General features: G+C 43.9%; 1 protein-coding gene across 1 annotated transcript; it reads right to left on the reverse strand.

Moving 5' to 3' along the window:
- Positions 1-6,694: 6,694 nt before the first annotated feature.
- MRI1 (methylthioribose-1-phosphate isomerase 1) lies at positions 6,695-11,678 on the reverse strand. Its single transcript, XM_081911930.1, has 6 exons — positions 11,519-11,678; positions 10,221-10,462; positions 9,968-10,137; positions 9,296-9,472; positions 8,170-8,394; positions 6,695-7,625 (listed from the first exon to the last, which is right to left on the reverse strand). The coding sequence occupies exons 1-6, from the start codon at positions 11,648-11,650 to the stop codon at positions 7,492-7,494; spliced, it is 1,080 nt and encodes a 359-aa protein (XP_081768056.1). The 5' UTR covers positions 11,651-11,678; the 3' UTR covers positions 6,695-7,491.
- Positions 11,679-20,389: the final 8,711 nt, after the last annotated feature.

Consider the following 20,389-nt stretch of genomic DNA (forward strand, 5'->3'; position numbering starts at 1 on the left):
TGCTCTCCGAGAAAACTTGGAAAAAATGATGTATCGTTGGTACATCACCCCGGCAAGACTGGGGAAGATGTACAAAACCGGAAACAGCACTTGCTGGAGATGTAAAACTAAGGTAGGAAACTTCTTCCATATGTGGTGGACTTGTGACGTGGTGAAAAGATTCTGGGGACAAATTTATGATGAGTTAAAGAAAATATTGAAATATAACTTCCTTAAAAAACCGGAGGCGTTCCTCTTGGGTATGATTGGTGAGGAGATCAAAAGTGAGGACCAAACATTCTTTCAGTATGCTACGGTGGCGGCCAGGATCTTAATAGCGCAAAACTGGAAAAACCCCAACACCCCCACGGTCAGAGAATGGCAAATGAGATTGTTTCAATACATAGAGTTAGCGAGATTGACACAAAGAATTAGGCATCAAAATAAAGCAAAACTAAAAAACGATTGGAATAAATATTTAAGTTATATTGAAGTTAATTTGGGAATTATTAAAGTCACAGTGGACGGAATTTAACACCTGCGATGTATAGAGTTAGTATAATACAACTGCAGAAAGATTATAAGATTACCTAACCTAAACCGAGTTGGATGGAGGTCAAGTGTTTGCAAATTTGTTTGTTGTATGGCGAAACGTGGTGATCTGATTTTGTCTTTTTGCTTTTTAGTCTCTTTTCTTTTTTCTTTCTCTGAATCTTTCTTTTTTTCCTTTTTTCTTTCTTATTTTGTCTTTGTCTTTTAAAGTGTGTGTTGTTGTTTTTTCTTCTGTTTAATGTATTTTGCAAAAGCTTAATAAATAGAATTTTTTAAAAAAATAAAAAAATCACATGTCTTTTAAAAGTAGGATAGTTGTTTATTTCCTTGACATCTAATGGGAGGGTGTTCCACAGGGCGGGCGCCACTACCGAGAAGGCACTCTGCCTGGTTCCCTGTAACCTCACTTCTTGCAGCAATGGAACCGCCATCAGAAATGTACTGGGAGCCAATGTATGTCTTTCAGGACTGGTGTTATGTGGTCTCAGCAGCCACTCCGTCACCAGTCTATCTGCCACATTCTGGATTGGCTGTAGTTTTGGGGTCACCTTCAAAGGTACCCCCACATAGAGCGCATTGCAGTAGTCCAAGCAGGAGATAACTAGACTAGAGCATGCACCACTCTGGCGAGACAGTCTGCAGGCAGGTAGGGTCTCAGCCTGCGTACCAGATGGGGCTGGTAGACAGCTGCTCTGGACACAGAATTGACCTGCACCTCCACGGATAGCTGTGAGTCCAAAATGACTCCCAGGCTCTGCACCTGCTCCTTCAGGGGCACAGTTACCTCATTCAGGACCAGGGAGTCCCCTACCCCCACCCACCCCATCCCCACAAAACATTACTTCTGTTTTGTCAGGATTCAGCCTCAATCTGTTAGCCGCCATCGATCCTCCAACCGTCTCCAGGCACTCACCCAGGACCTTCACTGCCTTCACTGGTTCTGATTTAAAAGAGAGGTAGAGCTAGGTATCATCTGCATACTGATGAACACCCAGCCCAAACCCTGTGATGATAAGTGTACTTACACCCTAATAAGTGTAATATGTGTACTTATGATGGCAGCTAAATCTAACCACACACAAAAGACTGCCAAGAGTTTAGGATATACATTGTCCATGCCCCCAGTTCCCATTCTGTGTCCAGGTTTACATGTGAACACAGTACCGTTTGTCAGAGTCCACCTGCTCCTATAATCATTTTCATGACCATCAACAAGCAGTAAATTCTGGAGATGAGACTTTCATTGTTTTTATTTATTTATAAGTATTGATAACCTGATCTTCATTGAGTATTTTATTTATTCATTCATTTCATTAAATTCATATACAGCTTGACTGCAGGAAAGAAAAAACCCTCAAAGCGGTTTACAGAAAATATAAAACAATAAAATGATCACTAAAAAAATTACAGTCATAATTTAAAACACACAGAAAGCTAAAACTGCAATAGAATTGAAACAAATGGAAACTCCTCATACAAACCTTCCAAACATTTAATCCTAAAGCAGGGAATAGTGAAATAAAATAAAAATCCATAAAAACAAGGCAAATAAATAAATAAAAATAAAAATAATCATATCAAAATTCCATGTAAAACAAGCCTATACCGCAGCAGGGACAAAAAGTAGAATTTCCAATTCATCGTCGTCGTCATCATTTTATTTGTATGCCGCCTTTCCATAGTTGAAACTATGCTCAAAGCGGCTTACAACATGATAAGATTTACATAATTACAAACATTAACAGAAGTCATAAACAATAATAAAACACATCAAAAAGTACACAACCAAATGGAAACAATTTCCACATAAATCATAAGATCTAAAACTAAAGATACAACAATAATATCAATAACAGCAACAGCTCTCTCAGCCCCTCGTGAACAATACCCCAGCCCAAGAATCTGTTCAACAATATAACCAAATACATGGGGGAGGGGGAAAGGGCAGACTTTAACCAACTGAAGCAAATGGCTTTAGCAAGAGCTCCCACACTCCCTCTCTCACCTGGGGTAGCCCACAACCTCCCTCTGTCTCTCTCACATGAAGGAGGCTCCATTCTGCGCTATCAGACTCTTGATCTTCGGCTTTTGAGCAACCCCAAAGCACCAGGGGGCTTCTTGGTTACTTCTGGAGTCTCCTTGTTTGAAATCGCTCCATGGTAAAGCCTAACCCCTCCCACTAATTTTTGCATGTGGATCAGCAGTCAAAACAACCCATGTGGCGTTTATTTTTCTGTTGAAAAGAAAAAAATTGAGATCTGCAAGCAACAGTGGGAATAAAATACTATTATTATTTTTTTAAAGTATTTGTTTGTGAACTGGAAGCTGTACATATGGCACCTTGCATGCAACAAAACAAGAGCAATAGCCTGTACATAGGCTGTGCCATCACTCACTGTAGTGAGTAAATTATTGGTTAACCTGGTCTTGGCAAAGTCTCAGGTGGTTATACCAACATCTGCACTGTGTAATGAATATATTCTGCGATTGCTGGGTGATTGCTAATTGTTTGACCCACAATGCAGTTGAAATGCCAGGTGTTTTTTGATTTTTTTTTAAGGAACAATCACTGGTTTTACCCTTTCCAACAAGACCATTAAATAGGCATTACAACTTCTGGAGAAAGAAATTATTTTTAAAACACCTACTATTACCCCACACTGCTGACAGAGCTGTTTTCCCCTTGAAGGAACAGTGCCAAAATCAATGCTTAATATAAGGCATGCCTTATGAGAAATCTTGTGGATTATAGTCACACACTGGGTTTTCTAAAAGCTTCTCTTGACAGACTATTTAAATTACCCTGACCTTAAAGCAAATTTTCACATTAGGACTTTTCATGAACACAGTGCATCAAGAGCCCATCTGTGAGTTGGTGAAACAAAAATCATTAGACTCAGTCGAATGCAACTTAGCTGTGCAGATCAGGCTGCTATTGCAAATTTGATCACTAGCTGTGTAACAGTCATAACACACACTGGTAAAGCTTCAAATCCAGTTCATTTAACTGATGAAACAAATTTTAAAGCGTAAGGTCAGATCTGCAGCTGCTGCAAATGATGGTCAATCAAGCCAACTTAACCTACCGGAGGCAATTTTCATCTATACGATAAACGGAGATTCCTTTGACCTCTATTTTCCTCCTTCGTTTTGTTAGGAATTTGAAATCCCTTATGTATCATAAAGCCCTGCCTGGCCAAGTTAAACATTTTAAATGAACGGTTTATGCCCAGATGATCGGAAAAGACTCGGGGCCAAACTAGATGCGATGACATTCACAGAAATTAACCACTATACGAATGGATTTTTGAAACGTTAATTGCATGGTACTGGCATGAAGAGTTGGGGAAATTAACCCCTTGCTCCCTCCAAGCTCCTGAACTGGATTGGGGTCCGATCCCTGCTATTTGCATTTAGGGCAGAGCTCCAGTGGAAACTTTTTTTCTCAGTGCAGATAGTAGGCACCCACCTCAACAGGACTGCAGGAGGGGTTGAAATAATTAAATCCCCACCACCATCATGTCAGGGTCTCTACCCAAATTGAGCCCCATCATGTCTGCAATTTTAAACATTCATTGCCAATTGCATAAGATGCATCATGTCTAATTTGACCCTAAAATGGGGCTGACATCCATGCAGAAATCCTTCTTTTCTATCTGAAGTTTGCATATCTCTTTCTGGCATAGCTTCTGTGGTTTTTACAGCTGCAAGACTGCTGAGTTTCTGCTAAGACGACTCAGCATTTTCGTAGCATATGTTAAATTTTAGTAGCATTTCCTCCTATACACTATCACAGTGGTTTCGACAATTGCCTTTCAAAAGTTTTATTATGCCCACGTTGGAATGGGTGCTAAAGCTGAGAGATGGCAGCTTGAATAAAGCAATCTGGCATGGCAGAAGAGAGATTTGGACCACTCTTAGGAGGCAATGGTATGGCAAGATCCACCAGGATGAGCTTAGGAGGCACCAGATCTCTGGCTCAGCTGGTGGTAAATCCCCAATCCCAACTCAGCCAGAGTATAATATGCTGGAGTAGCTAAGGATGGTGTAAGTCTCCCAAAACAGGCATGGAAGGGGCAACCATTGAGCTAGCTTACATGACCTAACACAGAACACTGTTTTAAAGACGTGTTTTTCCTTTGCAAGGCTTCAGATGGAGCAGCCTAACTTCTGCACAGAATTTGGACCTGGTGTGACTTTACGATGGCTTAACTCATACTGGTGCGCTTTATTCCAGCTTCTCATGCAGAGGATTATTTCCTTAAATTAGACCTACACTGGCTCCCAGTATGTTTCCAAGCACAATTCAAAGTGTTGGTGCTGACCTTTAGAGCCCTAAACAGCCTCGGCCCAGTATACCTCAAGAAGCATCTCCACCCCCATCGTTCTGCCTGGACACTGAGGTCCAGTGCCGAGGGCCTTCTGGCGGTTCCCTCTCTGCAAGAACTGAGGTTACAGGGAACCAGGCAGAGGGCCTTCTCGGTAGTGGTGCCTGCCCTGTGGAATGGCCTCCCATCTGATATCAAAGAATTAAACAACTGTCTGACGTTTAGAAGACATCGGAAGGCAGCCCTGTTTAGGGAAGCTTTTAATGAATAATGTATATTATGTATTTTATTTAATGAATAATGTATTTAATGTAGGTCTTGAAATACCTACATTGGCTCCCAGTACGTTTCCAAGCACAATTCAAAGTATTGGTGCTGACATTTAAAGTATATCTGAAGGAGCGTCTCCACCCCCATCAATCTATCCGGACACTGAGGTCCAGCGCTGAGGGCCTTTTGGCGGTTCCCTCACTGCAAGAAGCCAAGTTACAGGGAACCAGGCAGAGGGCCTTCTTGGTAGTGGCACCCACCCTGTGGAACACCCACCCACCAGATGTCAAAGAGAACAACTACCAAACTTTTAGAAGACATCTGAAGGCAGCCCTGTTTAGGAAAGCTTTTAATGTTTTATTTATTTAATGATGTATTTTAATATTTTTTTGAAAGCCACCCAGAGTGGCTGGGGAAGTGAGCGGGGTATAAATTATTATTATTATTATTGACTGTTTTAATGTATTTTTAATCTTTTAAAGCCACTTCCCCAGAGTGGCTGGGGAAACCTATCCTAGTAAATAACTTCCTAAATTTATTTATGCTGTTCATATCATATTCATCAAAATTGAGGTTTACTGAAGAGCCTTCTCTAAAATTCATGGAAAATCTTTTGAGTAAGAAGAGCTAGCAGCTGGAACAGCTATTAGATAGCTTTTTAGGAACTTAGTAGAAATGTTACAAAACTCTCCATTTTATGGCATTTCCCAGCTCTCCTGCATCATGTGTATTGATCATACATGAAAGTAAGTCCTGCTGAAAGTAGCTCAAGAAAATCCTACAGCCAAATCTGAACTGGCAACGAATCCACCAGAGGACTTGAGTCAAGCCACTCTCTTTCAAGCTTGCCATCTCCTCTGCAATAAACAGCTAATCAATGTGACTTTTCAGCCATGCAAATGTACTCAAGATGGGAGTACAGGAAACAGGGGTATTGTACAGATTTCCTGAGTCAAAACCAGTAGGGTACAGAACAGTTGTGCAGAGAATCACAGCTTCTTGGGTCAAAGAACTAAACAAGTGAGACTTTAGGGGAACAATTGTTAAATTAAGACGATGAAGAAATAATTAAACAAGGCCATCTGAAGTCTTAGCAGACCTATTCATATTAGTGTAACTTTGGAGGGGAGAATGATGTTTTGACATTGCATAGTATTACTTTAAAAATTTCATAAAATAATAACCGTGTGCCCTACAAGGTAAACAAAACAGAAAAGCTCTTTTAAACAAATAATTCATGTTCCCTATATGAACTCCGCAAAATTTCACTCTAATTAGCAGACAACCAAACAAGGGTAGATGACTACTCTCCTGTTGCCCTGCTTGCAAGCCTCCTAGGGGCAGCTGGATTTGATGTAAATTTAGTCTGGTCCAGAAAACCAAGTCTTACATACTACAGAAGGTATTGTCAGAAAATGGATTTTCACTCCACTCTTTTACCTCTTCCTACACCAGGCTCCCCACCCCCACCCCCCAATTTATTTTGTTTCACTCCTGGCATTTATATGCTGCCTTCCAGGACAAAGCCTTCAACGATGCTTCTTACATGTGCTTAAAACATAAAATTCAGCTTAAATATTTTTATTGTATTTTTTAGAAAACCGAATGAGTCTGTTTAAAAGCACTACACAGTCCAGTAGAGAAAAGCGGATCAACAGTGTTCCTGCCCCCAATACCCTAGTGCCCACCAATCTAGCCAAATAATAGTAGAATGCAGCATTCGTACAATTTCACATTGTGTCAAAGGAAGTCTATTTTAGCATGGTACACTGCAAAGCGAAAAAGGGAATATGCAAAATACAGAGTGCAAAACCAAAGCAGCTAGCTACAATTTGGCAGATAAGCTCACACATGAATTAATTTTGCTTTTGTGCAAAGAGGAACCTCACAGCTTTCTTTCAAAGGAGCTAAAGAATATGCAAGGATTTAAGTTGTGCCCTAAGGGTGTAGTGAGAAAGAAGTCTCAAACTCTTCTTTGCTGCTCCAGTAAAAGAGGAACATCTCTCTTGGCTGAGGAAGAAGCAAAGGATCTAAAGAGCCACAAATGGCTCAGAATCCAGATAACCACCCTCTGTATTATTTAATACAGATGCTGTACAGTAACTGGATGGAAACATGAACAACCCTTCTGATCTGGCTTTCCAATCTGCAGCATAAGACACAAGGAAAGTATGTGTCCTTTGCATAGACCCCACTGGTTTGGCGGAATGGTAACGAGTATTTATCGACAAGTGTAGATATACAAAGCCAGAGAGCTGAATTAGGAATATATCCCACCAAGCTCCAATACTGATCTCTCCAGCTGATTCATCCTTGTCACACTCTTCTCCAGAAATCCAGAAAGCAGCCCAGCTCAACATGTTCAGACTTTCTTCGCTGCCTGTGTCAGTCCTGCTTTAAGTTCAGCGGGAGCAAAGACACCAAATTCAGTGATAATGCCACCGGTTATCAGCTCATGAGGGGTGACATCGAAGGCTGGGTTCCAAACGTCAATGCCTAGGAAGCAGAAAGAATACAGTCGGTCCAACAGCATGGTAAAGGTTGCCCTAGCTCAACGCCCCCAATCTCTGCTTCTATGTTTCATTATCCCAGTGTTGCAAATAGGATGCAGACACCTCAAAAGAAAAGGCACATTGTCACAAGAACTCAGAGATGTTTAGTCCCTAAATACGTAAATCAAAACATTATGGGGATGGAGTGGAAATGGAAAGGCTTGCTTATTTTGATTTATTCGTTTGTTACGTTTGCATTCCACTCTTCCTTCCAAACGAGCCCATGCATTTCGAAAAGGAAGGGGTGATGGGAGTTGTAGTCTAACATTGGGAAGGTCACAGGATGGCCAAGCCTGGCCAAAGAGAAGTAGCTTTCTGCTGGATTCTGAGATACTTGGGCCACTTTTCCTTGACTTTCATTTAGGCTTACTGTAAAAACTGGAGTACAGAGCCTGGTGTGTCTACCTGTTAAAGCACTGCAACTGAAGATGGAAATGTCCCACTGAATGACCCATTTCTTTGCACATGTCCTTCCCACGCATCGGTACCTGGTGCTGCAACCCGCACACCATTGATGTGCGTCACTTCTTCACTTGGCCTCTCCTCAATAACGATCTTCCCGCCATGTTCCAAGGTCAGGTCACAAGAGGTGCTGGGTGCTGCCACATAGAAGGGGATCCCATGGTACTTTGCAGCAATAGCCAGCTGATAGGTGCCGATTTTGTTCGCAGTGTCTCCATTGGCAACAACCCTGTCTGCTCCCACGATGACAGCTGGGGTAAAAAAAAGGGGGGGGGGAAGGATGACAAGCGCCATACACATCAAAAAAATGCCCAGCTGCATGCTGCACTTGATTCCCTTTGAAATTGCCCATTACAGGATGGTTGAAGCAGTGCTTATGCTAACAATTTGTGGCATGTTTAGCCTTGGAAGACAGGTAACAGAGAAAGCAATCCCCATGGAATTCAGTGTGACACGAGCCCACTCTAGACACTGACAGCAGGTAGCCCTTCTGAACCAAGGAAGGACACTTTTAAGCGCCAAGTATTAATAAAACTGTAATGTTTAAGTGTCCGCTGTATCTTTGCAAAGGAAGATGATAAAAAAATAGAATCGGAACGGGTGGAGGCCACATAACTTTTCTCTCAGCAGAGGAGCAACTGTGACAGCAGGCACCGCTTCTAAACCAAAGTAAGACACTTCTCAATTTAGTTGAGTGCTAAGTCATCGTAAAATCGCAGTGCTTAAGTGTCCATGGAATGTTTACAAGGAAGGGGCAGAACAACATGGCCACACCCCTGTGACATCACTGGCCACACCCCTGTGACATCACTGGCCACACCCCTGTGACCTTACAGCAGCCTTGCCAAGTCCAGAGGACACTAGATGCCACTGACTTAAGGGCCTCAAAAGCTGGAAATGTCCTGAGTCTCTGAGAGGGCCTGCGTCCTCAGACTTGGGTTCCTCACTCAAACCAGTGTGCCACATTGGCTAAATTGTCCCAGTTCTTCCTCCGTGTTCAAGAGATGCTCGAGCCACCAACAGCTGTTCCAATAGCAAAACTACCTCCAGAAGGCAGCCTGATTGCTACATATCAAGCTTCCTTGCTAAACCAAAATGCAACGCTAAGGGCCAAACTAAACGAGAGAGAGAGAGAAGCACACCAGCGCTCACCTGCACCAACGAGCTGCTTCATGAGGGCGGCCACCATGCTGTCCGTAATGAGGCATGCAGGGATCTCCTCATACTTTAGCTCGTAAGCAGTCAGCCGGGCTCCCTGATTGTACGGCCTCGTCTCTGTGCAGTAGACCTTCTCCAGACGACCCATGGCATGCAGAGAGCGAATGACACCTACCAAGAAACATCATAAATATTGACACTAGGGAGAAGGTGCCAGGTGTCACTCCATATACAACCTTGCCTTTTCAGAAGGGCAGCTAGGATTCCTAGCTCCTTCCTTTATCTGCCAGGGAGGGACATTGGGGAACCAGAGAAAAATATGAGAGGGTTGGGAGAGGAAACCTCAACTCATGGGAAAGGTGCCCCACCTTTTTTTGTGGGGCACCTTTCCCATGTTTTGTACTTAAGCTTAGGTGACGCTTCCGAACTACAGTAGTACCTCGGGTTAAGAACTTAATTCGTTCCAGAGGTCCATACTTAACCTGAAACTGTTCTTAACCTGAGGTACCACTTTAGCTAATGGGGCCTCCCGCTGCCGCTGCACCACCGGAGCACGATTTCTGTTCTCATTCTGAAGTAAAGTTCTTAACCTGAGGTACTATTTCTGGGTTAGCGGAGTCTGTAACTTGAAGCGTCTGTAACCCGAGGTATCAATTTATAACTTACCAAGCGCAGTGCCATACCCAGCAGTGGCCAGTGAGCCCGTGTTGCAGTGGGTGATGACAGTCACCTTGTCCTTCCCTACGTGCTGCAGGAGGTGGCGTGCCCCATGCTCCCCGATGCTTCTGTTGTCTTTCAGGTCTTTATCCAACATGGCTTCCGCCCAGCTGATCACGCTATAATAAGAGGTTACATTGACCTGTGTGTTCTCACCTAAAAAAAAAGGTGTGGGGAGATTGGGAAGCTGTTGAGCCCTCACCTTTCTTGCAAACTCTCCACAGTGCTCCCTTCACGCTTGGCCTCCTGGTGAACAAAGTGGCCCAGCTCCTGAGCTGCCCGGGCCATGTTGACAGCAGTAGGACGGGCACTCTCTAGGTAGCGCAGCGAGTCTGCCACAAATTTTTCAAGGCTGCCCACAGACTGCTCTGTGTTTCCTTTGGTGTGCAGCTCCACTGCAAGACTCAGGCATCCGACAATGGCGATGGCTGGAGCACCTCGCACCTAAGGGAAAGGAAACTGGAGTGTAAGCATTTTTGTTTGGGACACGGATCCTTCTAGCATGTGCAAAGTGCACTTGAACACACGTGTCTTCTCCACAAGGCACATGGCAATGCTGCACACAGTTCAACTGGCATGTAGATTACGTGTGATAATTTTTTATGTCACTCCTAACACAGAATGTGCCGTAGGGAACTGATTTTTAATGGCCTCTTATGGGAACTTTAGGAGAAAAAAATTTAAAGAACATGGATAGCAATTAGCAAGTTAAACAGCAGAATCGTATGTGGTCAGTTCTTGTTGGCCTGCTTTACTTCAGACCTTCAGTGGGGGGAGAAGAGATCACATATTCTAAACCAGGTAATGGATAACTTTTAGCCCTCCAGATGTAGCTGAACTACAGTTCCCATCCACCCCACTCCATTTTGTAGTTCCCATCGGCCCCAACAAGAAATTGTCGTTCGGCAACATCTGGAAGGTCAAAGGTTCCTCAGGCGTGTCTTTATAAATAGAAACAAACCCTGCCTGTCACGCTAGTTTCCTGCAAAGGACTTTTTGAACAGGAGCTGCATCAGCTCAACTCTGAATGCCCTACTGCTAAACAGATGGAACTCTTCTCGTAAGCAGGAATTACAAACTTTATTTTTGGCCACGAAGGAGAAAGCCAAGTGCCCTGCCTTTTTAAAAGAAAATCCACCTCTGCACACGATGAACCCCATTCTTTTCGGTCGGTAATGTTTTGCCTCCCCCCACGATACGGGGAAAAAAATATCCTGCTCATATGCCTTCACTTCTGGATCCTCTGCCTGCCACTCTTTGTAGGGTTCCTTTATCCGAATGATAAACAGTCCCGCAGCTCTACCGCCCAAACTGCGGGCTGGCACTCAAAAGGGAGTTGTTTTCCCCTATCACTGCCCCTCCACGTGGCAAGAGCTTCTCCTGTTGAGCCGCTGCCTGCTGTGCAGCTGATAAAGGTGCGAGACCTTAGCCGGGGAGCAGCACAAGGAGCCCCGAAATCGCTCGGGTCCCTTAGGCGTTTCCCCTTCCCCGTCGTAGCACCTTCATGGCGCGGATGGCTCTCCAGCCGTCCTCCACGCTGCCGATTTCCTCGTAGAGGCTCTGCTGGGGCAGCAGGAGCTGGTTGAGGATCTGCAGGGATCCCCTGCGGTAGCGGATCGCTTCCAAACTCATGGCTGCTTCCGAGGCTGGGCTGCGGGAGGCGGAGCGAGAAGCGGAGAGGAAGCAGCCCGCGTGGGTGCTTCTGCCCGCGGCCGAAAAGCTGCGCTGGGTCCTAGGAAGAACCATTTTCAAGTCCCTGCGAATACGCCCCACTGCTGACCCCCAAAGCTCCACTAGGGCAAAGGATCCTTGCTTCTTCTCCTTCTTTTCTATTCGTCTACCGCTGAGTTATTATTTATTTGTAAGAATATTTATATAACGCTGCAACATAAAAATATATCGCAGAAGTTTATGTCGATATAAAACCAAGCAATAACATCGTAAAAAGTTAAGAACAAGCTAAAAGCAAAAAAGAAATTAAAAACATCAATAGACCATTTTGCGGGATGGATGTACTCTTACTTGCCTGCATAGGCCTGGCTGAACAAAAAGTTTTCAGCGGGCGTTTAAAAGTTGGTGCAGAAGGTGCTCACTGAATCTCTAGTGGCAAGGTGTTCCACAGGATTGGGCCAATGACACTAAAGGCTTGGTTTCTTGTTCAAACGAGATTCCAGTCGCGATTCAAGCCTCATCATGGGACTGAAACTGCCTTGGTCGCACTGGCCGATGATCTCCGGCAGGCTAGGGACAAAGGTGAGAGCTGTTTCCTAGTTCTGCTGGAGCTCTCAGCAGCTTTTGACACCATCAACCATAACATCATTCTGGACCCTCTAGAGGGGCTGGGAGCACTGTTATACAGTGGTTCCGTTCCTTCCTCCTGGGCCGTGTTCAGAAAGTGTTCAGACCCCTGGGCTCTCACTTGTGGAGTCCCTCAGGGTTCTGTCCTCTCCCCCATGCTTTTCAACATCTACATGCAGCTGCTAGGAGAGATCATCAGGGGTTTGGGGCTAGGTGTCCATCAATATGTGGATGATACCCAGCTCTACCTCTCTTTCAAATCAGAACCAGTGAAGGTCCTGGGTGAGTGTCTGGAGGCGGTTGGAGGATGGATGGCAGCTAAGAGATTGAGGTTGAATCCTGACAAGACAGAAGTACAGTTTTGGGAGGGACAGGAGACGGGCAGGTGTGGAGGACTCCCTGGTCCTGAATGGGGTAACTGTGCCCCTGAAGGACCAGGTGCGCAGCCTGGGAGTCATTTTGGACTTGCAGCTGTCCATGGAGGTGCAGGGCAATTCTGTGTCCAGGGCAGCTGTTTACCAGCTCCATCTGGTACGCAGACTGAGACCCTATCTTCTTGCAGACTGTCTCGCCAAAGTGGTGCATGCTCTCACTTGGACTACTGCAATGTGTTCTACGTGGGGGTACCTTTGAAGGTGACCCGGAAACTACAACTAATCCAAAATGTGGCAGCTAGACTGGTGACTGGGAGTGGCTGCCGAGACCACATAACACCAGTCCTGAAAGACCTACATTGGCTCCCAGTACATTTCTGAGCATAATTCAAAGTGTTGGTGCTGACCTTTAAAGCCCTAAACGGTCTTGGTCCAGTATACCTGAAGGAGCGTCTCCAACCCCATTGTTCAGCCTGGACACTGAGATCCAGCACCGAGGGCCTTCTGGCGGTTCCCTCGCTGCAAGAAGTGAGGTTACAGGGAACCAGGCAGAGGGCCTTCTTGGTAGTGGTGCCTGCCCTGTGGAACACCCTCCCACCAGATGTCAAAGAGAAAAACAACTACCAGACTTTTAGAAGACATCTGAAGGCAGCCCTGTTTAGGGAAGCTTTTAATATTTGACAGACTATTGTATTTTAACAGTTTTCTGGAAGCCGCCCAGAGTGGCTGGGGAATAAATAATAAATTATTATTATTCAACAACTCAGGGTATGACCAAAGATGTTTCTGCAAATTATTTCAGTGATCGAGCTGGGATATAAGGGTTCAGGTGATCCCTGATGTATCCTGGATCTGAGTTGTTCAGGGCTTTGTAAATCAATGCAAGAAGCTTGAATTGGCTCAGAAGCAGGTGGGCAGCTACTGCAGCTGTTTTAACAATGGTGTCACATGGTGTCTCGACCAGAAGCTCCCATCAGCAATATGGCCACAGCATTTGGCACCAGCTGAAGCTTCCAATCCAGACCCAAGGGTTGCCCCACATAGAATGCCTTACAGTAATCCGGCCTCAAAGTTACCAGTGCATGGACTACCGTGGTCTGGCTATCCCTGGCCATGAACGGCTGCAGCTGGCGAACCAGACGAAACTGGTAAAAGGTACTCCTAGCCACAGGACACTTGGGCCTCTGGTGACAAAGATGAGATTAAAATGTAATAAATTAAAACAAACTGAGCACTCCTGTTCATTAGCCTGTGATTTATTGAAGCGTTGCGAATGGACTGCATTAAGAGATGCATCGTTTGCGCATTTGCTGAACGAAAGCTGTTTAATTACTTTCTACCAACGAGAATGCAGACATTAGGAATCCTGCTGACCTTCTTATCTATCCCAAAATAGCAGGCGCACGTGTCTTACAATGCAATCCTATGCACGTTTACTCAGAAGTGCATCTCCACTGTGTTTAGTGGAACTTACTCCCTAATCAGTGTGTTTACGATTGCAGTTTAAACTGAAGATATTATTCGGTTAAAAGTGTTTCCCAGCAAGTGCATGTATGTGTCCCACAAACCTGCATCCAGTCAAGCGGGATACATATAATGGTACCTCATGTGAACGTAATCACAGTAATGCTGAGAGGATCTAGGCACTGAGCCTTGGCATACTAATAGGAGCCTTACAGTGTGTACCTGTTTTCATCTCCCTGCCTACCTGCTCATTGCAGAGTTTTGATAACATCCCTAAACATTGCCAAAGGCTATCTTCCTACGTAAATATGCTGCCTTGTAAATAATGCATGGTAAAATATGCGTCTTAGCATGCAATGTTTTTGCTAGTTTCAAGCATTGGAAGCAGAACTGAAATCTGAGCCAAGAGCAATCCCTAAAGCAGAAGGATACAACTTTCATTCAAATAGAGGCGTGGGATGATAACCATGCAATCTGAAAGCTGTAGCACCGCGACGTACAGGTTCTCTCATTTCTGGTAAAAGATGCCTGCGATCTGACTGTACTCTACTTGTTAGCAGGGTTCTGAAGACGTGGAGGGGGGGGGGAGTGCAGGCGGAAGAGAGTAGTATTGTTGGGCAACAGCTGTAGCCCACAGGGCTATCACTAGGCCAATGAGGCAGCTGCCTAGGGCACAGACCTCAGAGGGGCGCAGTACTGACTTTGAAGGGGCACACTTTTATACAGATTAGTTTTTGCTATATCTTATGCATTACTGGTAGTATTTTACCTTTATTTTATATTTTGAAGAATTTTATCATTTTGGAAGTAATTAATAAACGAGATAGAATTGTTGTTCAAGTATATACAAAATAGGCACACTGTAGAGTTGATCTGTAAATAATAATACAGTGATACCTCCGGTTAAGAACTCAATTCGTTCTGGAGGTCCGTTCTTAACCTAAAACTGTTCTTAACCTGAAGCACCACTTTAGCTAATGGGGCCTCCTGCCGCTGCTGCACGATTTCTGTTCTCATACTGAAGCAAAGTTCTTAACCCGAGGTACTATTTCTGGGTTAGTGGAGTCTATAACCTGAAGCATCTGTAACCTGAAGCATCTGTAACCCAAGGTACCACTGTACATTTAAAGCAGTATCCTAACTCTTTGAACTGTAATGGCTTCCCACAAAGAATCCAGGGACTGTGGTTTGTTGAGGATGCTGAGAGTTGCTAGGAGTTCTCTATTCCGCCCACACAGCTACAATTCCTAGAGTTCCCTGGGAAGAGGGGTTGATTGTTAAGCCACCGTGCAAACTGCAGCTCCCATTCTCCACCTTCAAACACCCAATTTCAGGGCCTTCTGCTAGCTATCACCAGCCAGCACCCATGGGAGAGCTTTGCAGAAGGATACCTCTGTTTAATCCAAACCAACCTTCGCCCTGGCATAAGAGCCAGCTTCCCTGCTGAGCAAGTCAGAAACTTTCAAAACCACTACCCTGGAGGATCACAAGGGTTTAACATTACAGGAACTTACCTGGAATGTGTCACATATTGATCCCACTAGTCCTCATTTTTCCATATGAACTATGGACAGAGGGTTTGGCAGCAGTCCCTGCATGTGCATCGGACATGCTGAGTCAATATGTGGTAGGGAATAATTCTAGCTTCAGTGAAATGAAAAGGCATTGTCCTGTACAGTATCTCCTTTTTAGGGTCAATGTGTTAGTATATTAGTCTATCCAGATGGCCATTGTTTTTTTCTGATCTATTCCAAATTCTCTTTCTAAATAGCAGCAATTTTGGAACTACTGTAACTTATAAGCAAGCGAAGAAACTTGGGCAAGCCCTGCAGGAAGTGGTACACGGGCTGTCACTACAGCACAGTTGCTATTGCCTTCTAGCTTTTTAAAGCCTGCTCTTCCAAGCTGTTTCCAATTTGCTTGTTGCTTCATTGCACCTCCTAAATCACAGTAAGTTGGTTAATAATAGAATATGCAAAGCCCTACCATTACAGAGCGGTTTCTTAGCATTTTTCATTTTTATACTTTCTAAAACTCAATTCAAGTGTCAAAATCTAATTACTGCAACTTGAAGCATATAGTGCTTGATTACAGATAAAATAAAGTGCTCTTTTATTTTTTAATAACCAAAACTCATATTGATGCAGCGGCTCAGTTGGTTGGCAGTGATTTTGACGGAAGTGTATGTTACAGTCCCCAAGCAAGTTATTGAAGTATTTCTAGGATAACGTTGCTGTGTTCAGTGTGATTTCATCTAGTGTATTCAAAAGAAAACTGTTTATTTTGTAATGGTCCCATAGACTTCTGGCCTGCCTGTTTTGGTAGTGATTTTAGAAGTCTGTAGCAATCTCGTTTGACAAGTCCTTTCATAACAGCCCTTAGACACATGATCAGAGGCTACTGAATGTGTGTGTATGTGTGGAATTGTTGGACCAAGATTGCAGAGTCCCTGATCACACAAAGAGCACTTACATGCATCTCTAGAGTATGTACATAGACTCTGCAAAAGTGACCAAAAGTGACTCCACATATCCCCTTGTTTGGTTGTAGGGAACAAGGCTAGTATTGGAGTTGGCAGAAAGATCACATGTGCAATAAAGTCTGCAAGGAAACGGGTCATGCGTCATTGGTAAAGCACTATTTTAGATGCAGAAGGTCAGGTTTCAGTTGCTGCCAGCTCTGGAGCGGGGAAAGTTTGAAAACTTGGTGTTCGACTGTCATCCAGATTGGTCATCCAGATTGGTACAGGTCTAAGTAGACTAGCAGCTTCACTCATTATAAGGCTATGTAAAAATGTGTTTTTAGGAGTAAATCTAAAAATTTAAGCAGATACAAAGCAACCTGTTAGAAACACTGATTGTTTTTCTATGGTGTTTGCTTTCTTTAATTCCCTGCTGTTCCACAAGCTGCCATGTTGCCCTTTGGCAAATGATAATGGCTATCTTGCTGTAACACATTCTCCACGCTATATTCCACCACCTTCCATGTTCAAAGTCCAAATGCTAATCATCGGATGTCGTTAAGGACAGACAGCAGGAACCAACTCAGGAAAGTACATCAGTGATAAACTAATTATTCTTTCGTGCAGAAATAATACAATGCATCTAGCAATTCTAGATTTTATTGTTTCCTGGGTGCTTGGTTCATAGGTTCAGCCAAGCAGTGGGATAGCCTAGCAGATGGGTAATGCAATACACAACCTGTCACATCTAGATCACTAGCTTAAATTCAGCACGAATTTCGGATGATCTGAGAGTGGTTACCATCTGTTCAATAAGGGTTAATGAAGTGGATTAATATCCTTGCAGCTCAGGCCTCTTGAAGGACATATGCCATTGAACTAAACATCCCAATTAGCCAACTAGTTGAAAGTCATGACATGGAGACCAATAACTAAATAGCCCTGCAAAATGAAGAAGGCATTTGCATCATATAGTTAAAATGTGTGCAAGTGAAGTTGGCATGGCGAATACATGTGATGTACCTGAAAATGATTAATTATTGTGCTGGTGGCAGAAAGGACAAATAAAAGAGAACTGTTTATGTGTACATCCTGGATATTCTCAGAGCCCGTACCATACAACTTTATCACAAGCCACTTCAAAAGCTTCCAGCATGGACCTACTTAAAATCTGCTAAATTGGGAATAGGGAACCTGTAGTCCTTTAGATGTTGTTAAACTCCAACTTTAAAGTTGTTAGGCTTTAAAAACAAACAAACATACAAATGAGTTTATTCTTCTAGTTAAAAAAAACTTATATGTGTCTCTGTACCTGGGCCGTGTCATGTGTATGCAGAAACTATTAAATTAATTTTGGGGGTAGCCCCGTTTTATGCTTCTAAACCGATAGAAGCATGGATGTTGGGATCATCCAGAGGGAATAACGATTAGAATCTTGGCTGCTGTTCTTAGATTCCGTATTAAGGTGTGACAAGAGGGCCCTGCAAAAAATGTTACTTTATATTGCAGCACGCCTCCCCAAGCTCCTAGCTGTGTGAGATTCCAGAGACTCCAGGCTCCAGACATTCCAGAGATCCAGGGTTTGGTTTTCTCAGAATATATGGTTTGTTTACACATATATACAACCTGAGCCTGTGATGGAGGGGTTCACAGCATTAACAGCCCAAGAGGGTCTTGCTTCCCCCATAGCCACAGCCTTGGATTCCAGCAGAAATCAGGCATGGTTCTGTCTCCCAGCTGCCCAGCCTGCAGCTTTGCTTCTACCTTCTAGCTCACATACACCACAACTCTCAAATATGTCTTTTATCTTTCTAATTACCAGCAGGTTGAGAGAGCGGGGCCCACCCACTTTTGTCTGGCACAGAGCCAGTTCCTTTGTTACCTTAATGAGCCATACTCAGAGGGCTGTTACCTTACCAGGAAGCTAGCCTGGATGTTTCAAGAATTGAATCCAGGAATTAGAAGGGGGCTCAGGCATACAGCCTACCCCCTCAGCTTGTAACAATATTATTCTCAATGGAATATTTTATAGTTTTAACTGGTTTTTATTTTCACTGTATTGTTCGTACACTGCTTATAGGTTTTGTAATCAAGTGGAACAACAACAAAACCAAAAACAGTGCTTTTGTTCAGAGCTCCAATCAGTTTGCTATGCCTTCCTCCAACAGGCCATTCTCTCTCCTACCTGCAGTTTTCTGTTTTCATTTTCCAACAGACATTCACCATTCTGAGTATGCTCAGTCTTTATCAGGCTGTGTGTGTGTGTGTGTGTGTGTGTGTGTGTCGGTGGCTCATTTTGTGTTGGCAGTTGGCACTCACTGCCTCAGTTCACTATTCATTCATTCATTTATTTATTTCCATTTATGAATTGCTTCCTGTAGTAGAAGACCTCAAAGCAAATTAACAATAAAAACATCCACAATGGAAACAAATATAAAACATGAAAGATTTATAAAAACAAAACAATTCAATATTTTTAAAAACTGTGTAAAATCCAATACAGATTCAGCATGGAATAAAAATCCTCACTTAAAAGACTTGTTAAAAAAGGAAGGACCTCAGTGGGTTCTGAAAAGACATTTGGAGGAAGGGATGATTTTTTTATACTGCTATCTAGGATGCAGGGTTTGAGTGTCCTTATCGGTTCACGGCTGTTATGGATGACTGTGGAGCAGTGATATCTAAATGAAGAGCTGAGTCTTTTCTAAATGGTATCAATGGTGTACAATTTACAGATGGATCCCATGTGGGTGCAGACTTCTGTGTTCCAACATTTGGGTCCTAAAAGCCTATTGTCTAGATGGGTTTTGATAATGTCTGCTAAATTGATGGTTATTCAGTTGACATAGGAGTGGATTATGTGTGTGTGACCTTAACAGTTTCATGCCCCTGTTCCAGATCCCTTAATTACCCAAGTATACATCATTGTTTCCACCTGAGTGAAACATGTATTGCTTATTTTGCGTTTCTTAGTGGTATTGAGGTCAGCTGGATTATTTCTGAGGCAAGTAGGTAGAGGGAGGGAAACAAAGCACACTTGCAGATAGAATCACAGAATTCTAGAGTTGGTAGGTGTTATGTACTGAGTTGAACAGGATCCAAAATGCAGCAGTCTGATTGGTCTGCAGGAGCCACCCAATCCAGCTCCAGGTGGAAGTGAATCCACAACCTGATTGGCCTACAGGAGAATCCCGGAATTAGCCAATCACATGCGGCCCATTGTGTAAATAGTGTATAAAGGTAAAGGGACCCCTAACCATTCGGTCCAGTCGTGACCGACTCTGGGGTTGTGGCGCTCATCTTGCTTTATTGGCCGAGGGAGCCGGTGTACAGCTTCCGCGTCATGTGGTCAGCATGACGAAGCTGCTTCTGGTGAACCAGAGCAGCGCGCAGAAATGCCGTTTACCTTCCCGCCGGAGCGGTACCTATTTATCTACTTGCAGTTGACATGCTTTCGAGCTGCTAGGTTGGCAGGAGCAGGGACCGAGCAACCGGAGCTCACTCCATCACGGGGATTCGAACCGCCGACCTTCTGATTGGCAAGTCCTAGGCTCTGTGGTTAAACCACAGCGCCACCCACATCCCTAAATAGTGTATATAAAGCAGATATTTTGGGAGAACTTTCATTCCTCACTACCATGAGCTAAATAAAGAGCATGAAATCCACACTCGACTCCGAGTATATTTCAGAAGGAACCACGAGGATCATCTAGTCCAACCTCCTGCAATGCCGGAATCTTTCACTTAGAGTTGGACTCAAACCCACAACCCTGA

The sequence above is a fragment of the Podarcis melisellensis genome, assembly GCF_964234715.1.
Source record: "Podarcis melisellensis genome assembly, chromosome: 5".
Lineage (NCBI taxonomy): Eukaryota > Metazoa > Chordata > Lepidosauria > Squamata > Lacertidae > Podarcis > Podarcis melisellensis.